At 34.5% G+C, this 8,018-nt stretch overlaps 1 protein-coding gene across 1 annotated transcript; it reads right to left on the bottom strand.

Annotated features, from left to right (window-relative positions):
- Positions 1-886: 886 nt before the first annotated feature.
- LOC136222417 (exocyst complex component EXO70H1) lies at positions 887-3,091 on the bottom strand. The gene has a single exon (XM_066010157.1). The coding sequence runs from the start codon at positions 2,981-2,983 to the stop codon at positions 1,112-1,114; it is 1,872 nt and encodes a 623-aa protein (XP_065866229.1). The 5' UTR covers positions 2,984-3,091; the 3' UTR covers positions 887-1,111.
- Positions 3,092-8,018: the final 4,927 nt, after the last annotated feature.

The following is an 8,018-nucleotide window of genomic DNA, read 5'->3' as shown; positions in this document are numbered from 1 at the left end:
TAATGTTGGTTAAAATTATTTCATTCAATAACAAAACAACATTGTTTTATCCTTGAATTATAAAATTAAATCTATTGTAACTAAACACGGGTTGAACGAAACGAACGTAAGAATATTATCATTTGCGATGATTTCTGTTTAGTTTGATACTATATATCAAGAATAAAATATTTATAAGAATTTTAGATCGTTTTTAAAAGATTTAAACTTTTAGAATTCAATTGTCATCTTGTATTACAAAGGCTGAATCAAATGTTCAAAAAATAGCCATCTTAATTATTGATATGGTATTAAATCATTTAGGCTTTTGAAAATACTATTAGAAAATCCTATCATGACCCGAAAATCTCAGGTGTGTTCTGACCCATTCAAGATTATTATGATGGTTAGTTTTGGCCGAAGCTTGACCCAGGTCAAAGCTTCGGACGTCTTCAAATGGCCGAAGGTCGTTTTCGGATAAGTGTTTGGGGACACGTGGACCAATCAACACGCTAGATTCCAAACACTCGCTCCTCACTTTTGAAAATACGAATATATGATCCAAAAACCTATTATAAGTTGTCACGTGTCCAAAATGCATCTCAAATTATCTATAAATAGCAAAGGCATTTCAAGATCCGAGATATCTTAACTTCAGTTATAACAATTCTATTTCTCTTAATTACGTTAGTTTCATATTCTCCATAATATCACTGACTTTAGGATCGTAGAAGATTCGCTGAAACTCCGATCCCTTTTCTAACGTTTACTGTGGTTTTTAGGTAACCGGAAAATTAACCAAGGATCAAGTAATTTACGATGACAATTATTATTTATTAAAATATTTTCCTGAATTTTAAAATATTTTGTAAATTCTTTTAGCAAGAATAATATCTCTTCAAAAAAATTTCCCCAATTAACAAAGATTTATTAAAATCAGAAATGAAAGAATTTGTATTATTCATCTGAGTTACAAATATATAACTATCAACGGTCGTCTAGCTAACATATGCACAACGCAAAATGTATACGTCTCATTTCCTTTTCCTTTTCCTTTTTATATTTTTAATATCCACAGAAGAATAAAATACTAAAAATTAAAAATTAAAAATTAAAGAAAGCAGGCGCTGAACTATCGAGGATTTGTTCCACCAGACGAAACTGACGAAACACTCCCTGGTCCACCGGTGGTCCCAAAGAACAAATCCGACAAATAATTTCCCAAATCATCGGGGGCAAATCTGACAATTTTCGCATTGTTCCCAAACTCGCTCCTCACCACCACCCGAAATTTTTCGTAAAATTCCCGATATGCCGGCACAATCTTCTTCGCCACCGAAACTTTAATCTCGTCTCTCAACTTGGAGTCCGGCACAACCCATGACCTCTGTTTCTTATAAGCTTCTTCGAAGGCCGAGTTAAATCTCTTAAACCGGTCACTCACTTCATGTACAGTCTGCACCGCCGCGAAATTCTCCGGCAATGAAGCGAAAACCTTATTCCACCCTACGCGTTCATAATTCGACGAGTATTGTTTTACTTTCTCTTCGTGCTTAGCGATCCAATCGTCGCCGATGAGTAATTTCAAGCTCGATTTTCGAACTTTGCTAACCACATATTGGAGATTATTAGCTAGAAATAGATAAGAAAGAGATACATCCTTGTAAAGCTCCGCCTTGCCGTCGAGTTTGCAAAGCAAAACAAGGATGAGCCAGGCCATTCGTAAAGAGATCGCAGAGGTGCTTATTCCATCGTTTGGCACAGGGCTGCCGAAGTATGATTCCGGTAACGGAGACGGCGCCGTTAAAGGCCAATCAGCTACTATATCGGTCAGGATGCCGCTGTAATCGGCTAGGAAGGCGACGTAATTCATTACATACCGGGTTAGCGGGTGAACTCCACCGCTTGGTACAGGCGTTTTTGAATTATCTTTAGAAATTGCCGCCTCGAAATCCGTTAACATTGCACGGACTGCTTCGCCGAGCTTGATTAAGGAATTAACGGCCTGTGATCGGACGTTTGAGGTAGATTCGAAGCCGAAAATGAACTCAATTTCATCCCAGAGATCAGCTATTGCTTCGTAGAGGTCAAGAGTGCGGAACATTTTCTCGGGAGTTTTCTTGCACTTGGCTACACTTTCCGGGAATCCAAACAAGTCCATGGCACCTTCTCTTGTAATCTCTGCAAAGCACGACTCTCTTATAGAATCAGAAGAAGCGAACACATGATCGCAGAGAATTCGTTCGCCATGAAACATCGTTTTAACCGCTACCTTCACTGCATATAACCAGCTCTTGATTTTCATTTCCAACACCTCCCAATCCATCTTTTGAATCCGAGAAAAATTCAATCTATCAACTCCAAGATGGTACAGAGCCTCATCTACGATCGATTTACGAACAACTTTATAAACATTAACACACTCTTTTGCATAACCAGAAGAAATCATACAATCCGCAATTGCTTTCAGATCTGTCATAGCCGCCAGTGAAGCTCGCTCCATTTCTGAAATTGAGTCCCCAAGTCTCGAGGAATCATCCTCCGATTCATCTTCAAAATCCGAAGCGCTGGACCGCGAGGCTCTAGAAGAAGTGGCGTGACTGGAAACCGATTCACCATCAAGATAATCTCGATTAGACTTAAGAATCTGATAGAACTCCCTCTCGAGGCGCTTCATAGCCAATTGCATGAGATTTTGAGCTCTGACAAGCAATGGAGACGCGGGATTTTCAGTGATATAATATTGCATGGCAGCCTGGAGTCCTTTGATGGAATTGAGATACTGATTTGCTTCGTAACGATCACCGGAGAAAAGAGGAGTCATGTGACCGTAATTTGCAGATAAATCAGTAGAATCAAAATTCCATTTATAAATGAGTACATGTGCATTATCAACATTTTCATCCATTAAAGTACTAGAGAGAGTATGACGACGAGGAGATTGGATCGGAGAAGAAATCGGCGATGTGTTGAAGAAAATTGTTCTCATTCCTTTCCTGGGCATGTCCAGTGAGTGAGAATTCAAATTTTAGGCAAACGAAGAAAAGTAAGATTTGAGAGAGAGAGAGAATGAAAAAAGCTGTGTGTAGTAAAGTATGTTAATAATGGAGGAGGAAGAGAGAGGTCGAGGGGGTATATATATAGAGGGAGGGAAATTGGTTTGACTGTATCTCCAGGTCTATTATGTACGCGTTATATGATGTTTCGTGTAAGGACGGCTTTGTAATTTCATTTTGGCCACAGCCTCAAAGCGAGTCAAATCACGCATTTTATCTTTGTAATTAGTGCTAATACGAATTAAGCTTCCATGCATAAGCTCTTTTTGTTTTTTGTATTTATGAACAAAAATTTAAATTAGTTTTAATTTCTGTTTCTGTAATCATATTTTAGTTTTTTATTTTTTTAAATTAGAACAAATTAAGGAAATTAAAGACGTTGTGAAACTGTGATGAAGGTGATTAGTTGATTTAATGAGTAAGTTAATTAATTAGTACCAGTCTGGCGTCCGTTGTGCAATATTTTAACAGTTGGATTATTACGTGGACATTAATTAGTTGACGCCTATATTACTATATTTGTGTGTAAATCTTCTGTTTTCAATGATAACTTTTGTTCAACGTTACTTTGTTATAGTAATGGTTTCTAGAAATAATTTACAATTTTTAATCTTTTATTAAATATAATATTTAAATTAAACTAAATGAGTAAAATTATTATTTGCTCAAAAAGAATAAAAAATATGTAGGCAAATGATATATACAACCCTAAGGGTTGTATATAAGCATTAATTATCCATAAATTTTTTTATATTTTTCATAAAAAAGAAAGTTTTAATTTTAAAATAAACATTTATTTGTATTGGAAATATAACAATATATTATTACGAATGTAATTAAATATTTAAACATTAAAGTATCAATAAATTTTATGTATAGGAAAACAAAAGTAACACTAATAATAAGAATTTTAAGGTTACTTAAAAAAAAAAAAAAAAAAAAGAATTTTAAGGTTTTTATTTACCGTCCTAAGAGCTGTAAATATCGGAACCTTTTTTTTATATTTATTTTTTCTTTTCTTTCCAATATACTCGTAATCTTTTAAAAATATATATAATCATTTCTCTTCAATTATTATTTATTATTTTTATATAATTTTATAACTTTATATAATTACTAATATGTCAAAAGCTATATAAAATTGTAAAAGTGAAACTTTTTATCTAATAAAATTTATGGATAAAAAAATATGATTTTGAAAAATCATTAAAAATTGTAATAATATCAATATTAATTTAAAGATATTCTATTAAATAATAATCAAACTGAAAATAAATATTTTTTTTGATAGAAATTGGGACGAGACAGAACTTGCGCGGGGTGAGCACCCATGGCCCAAGAACTGACAAATCCGAAATATATAAATATATAAAAAAATTGAGTGTTTGAACAAGAGAAGAAGAAGGGGGAAGGAGAAAAATATAGGAAAGTCAAGAAAAACGCAGGTGAGAAATACTACAAATGTCATCATTGATAAACTTGTGGCAAAAAACAGGAGCTGAAGGCCACCAATTGATCACTGAGGAAGAGACTCCAAACTTAGCCAGCGCATCAGCAACTCTATTTCCTTCCCTAAAGATGTGAGAAAAAATAATGTTCATCCTAGAGCAAATGCTGAGACAATGCAACCACTCCTGACGAATACTCCAAGGAACATCCATGGAACGATGTCTAAGCATATTAACAACGTACAAAGAGTCTGACTCAATCCGAAGCTGATGCCAATTTTTCTCCCAATCAAGATCAATTGCGAAAATAGCGACTCTCAATTCAGCCATATAAGCAAAAGAAGAGGTAGAAAAAGTAAAACAGGCTTTGGAAAATCCTCGATAGTTGCGAAAAATACCTTCCGCTCCTGCCTCGCCTGGAGTGCCAAAAGCAGAGCCATCCACATTGACTTTAAAAGAATAAATAATATTTTTTAACTATGTTGATGTATATGTACTCATAAATAAAAATACAAGTTTTTTAGTTATATAACTATAGAAAATTTAGGCTTAAAAAAAACTTTAGAAAATTTTTTATGTTCATATATAAAAATAATAAAAAGGGAAATTTACAAAGAAATTCAGATTTGAAAAATTATTTACAACTATGTCAAGTACTAATTTAAATAATGTCAAACTAAAAAAACCATTGTTTTTCATATATTTTAAGAACTATGTTGTATAAATTAGGAATTTAAGATATATTTTTTTAGCATTTAGGATTTATGAATTGAAGTCTAAAGTTTATAAATTAGGACATAAAATCATATATTATTTGTGATACATAGAAAATAATGATATATTGAGAATTAAGTTTTGTAATATGATTTAGTTGTAATTTTATAACCAGATGTGATTTTCATGTAAAAAGCCAAAATAAATGACAGGATTAAAGAGTTTACTAATGATACAGATCGGTTTCAGGACGTGTTAGTTTTAATCGTAAACTAACAAAGACATTTCTTCTCTAGCTAAACTAGAAGGAGTTAATCCCGGGTTTTACGGCTAAACCATAAGGAAATCAAAGAACCTCCATTGTTGAAGGTTTCAAATCTTAACAAACTTCACAAAGAATATGATAATTTTGTATTTGATAAAAGTTAAGTATTACAAAGAGAAAGAGATGAATTTATATCACATCAAAACCTAAATGACAAATTACAATAAAGGACAATTACATAGTTAATTAAAAATGTAAAGATAAGGGTAAAATGAGTTGAATATAAATGGGTGGCATGGATGGTAATTAAGGAGTGACATGAGTTGTAAATAAGGAGTAGCAGAGTTGTAATTAAGGAGGAAGCTGGAGTAAGGAACAAGTTCTTTTTTATTATTAAAGGGAGGCCAAAACAACCTAGAAAGCATTGCATATTACAGTGTCTTGGAAAAGACACGCCAGCTAAGTCATCGATAATTATATCCTTAACAGATTGAGGACACGTGGACAAAATGCAGCAACCAAGGAAGTTGTGGTCCACTAGATTGGCTAGACAGTCGGCAGCTCTATTTCCTTATACGAATGACAAACTCTTACTGCCCAGTCCCTTTGGAGCATAGCTAGAAGTGGTCGTGTTAGATGCTAGTATTCGTTGATATTATTTTCTTTGTTGAGGAGGATCTTTACCACGTTTGCGTTATCCATTTCAAGTATCCATTTCAAGTATCACCTGACGGTAACTTAAATCTCAAGCAAGACACGGGCCGTAGAATGCTCCCCCATAGTTTCACGGTCATCGAGGAGTAGGAACCCAAAAATATAGTAAATCCACTACACCAAGCCCCAGTGTCATCCCTGATTAAACCTCATGCGCTAGTCCAGCTTCTGTTGGTCCCTAGTAATTAGTTCCAAGGGGGGGATAGGAACTAATGTAACTTTTTCGCTTTTAATTATGCTGACTTAATGTTGTTTTAAGAGTTTGTTAACTCAGCGTGTTGGTCAGCACGGCCGATTGATTAGTCAGACAGTTTTAGTTCTATGCTGACTAAGACTGCTTGACTTGAGAGTTGGGAATTGACTCTTGAGAGGTCAGCTTCCAACTCAGCACTCAGATTTACTCAGTTTCAGTTTTAACAATTTATATGCTGAGTAAATATCACAAGCAACACATGCACACACATATATATATATATATATATATATATAAAAATTGAGAGAAGGAGTTTAGAAGTTACTCAGCACGACTTATCCTGGTTCGGCCTCTCTGCCTACGTCCAGTCCCCAGTTCTTCCTGGAATTTTCAATCCAATACTGAGCTCTTTCAAGGTAGAGCACAAACCCTTTACAAGGCAGTGAGTATGCAAGAGTACGTCCTCTATTCGTCTATCCAGCTCCTACTAAGTACTACAACCCAGCACTTAGATTTTTCTACCACTGAATTCTTACAACCAAGCACTCAGCATACACTCTCAATATTACAGTTGATAAACACTTGTTCTCTTTTCAGTAAAGAACACTTTAGAAGATTACACAGAATCACTCTAGCATTTACACAAAGAATAGAAGATTTGGTGTAAGATCTTTGTATTTGAGTGCTTTGAAGATTTCTCTCTTGGATTTTTCTTGTTTGTAATTCGGCAATGATCCAAGGTTCTTGATTGTCCTTTTATAGATGGAAATCTGCAGATGGATCATTTGAATTGTTTTAGCCGTTAACACCAAAACGGCTCTTTTAGGGAACATCTTCTGGTCAGCTTCAGACTGTACAGGCCATTCCCTTCCTCTGTTTTCTTCAGGTGTCAGCCTTGTCTTCTTCCTACAGACTTGTCTTTTTGTGGCAGTTTGTCTTTTACCAATAATCCATTGACCCATGTTTCTTGGAATTAGTCTTCTGTGTATTTTCGAGGCTTCAATTATTGGTGCAGAAGATTGACAGACTTTGTCCTTTAGTGAACGGATTCTTCATGCTATCCTGACTGTCACTCAGCTCCATTCGTTATCTTAGAATGTTCAACTTCCATGCTGAGTTCCTTCTTAGTCAGCTCCGTTCTGTTTATACAGTTCTGAAGGAGTCTTCTAATTTAGTCAGCTTCGTTCTGACAACTTTGGCAACTTTGAAGGAGACTTCTGATACTAAGTTCTACTCCACTCAGCTTCTATTCTTTCATGCTGAGTTCCGTTCCACTCAGCTTGGCTTATGCTGACTTTTGTCCTGTCTAACTTTATATATATATATTTTTGCACTCAATATTGAACAAACACATTAGTACAATTAAATCAAAGCATTTAAATTTAATTGCCTCTTAATCATGGATGATTTTGTCAAATCAAAATCTTGTGGAAAGGTGTTTCAACAAACTCCCCCATTTTGATGTTGACAAAATACATAATTATGGAACTCAGTTATAAGTTACCCCATGATTGATTTATTTTTGAAATAACTCCCCCGTAAGGGTTGCACATATTGTCTTAACTTAATTCTAAACCTTCCAAGATTTAATTGAATTATCCTTAAGACATTTGTGTATACTGACTTAGTTTAATGTTAGATTTGTCAAG

Source organism: Euphorbia lathyris, chromosome 3 (assembly GCF_963576675.1).
Source record: "Euphorbia lathyris chromosome 3, ddEupLath1.1, whole genome shotgun sequence".
NCBI classification, from domain to species: Eukaryota; Viridiplantae; Streptophyta; class Magnoliopsida; order Malpighiales; family Euphorbiaceae; genus Euphorbia; species Euphorbia lathyris.
This window is presented reverse-complemented; position numbering and strand designations above follow the sequence as displayed.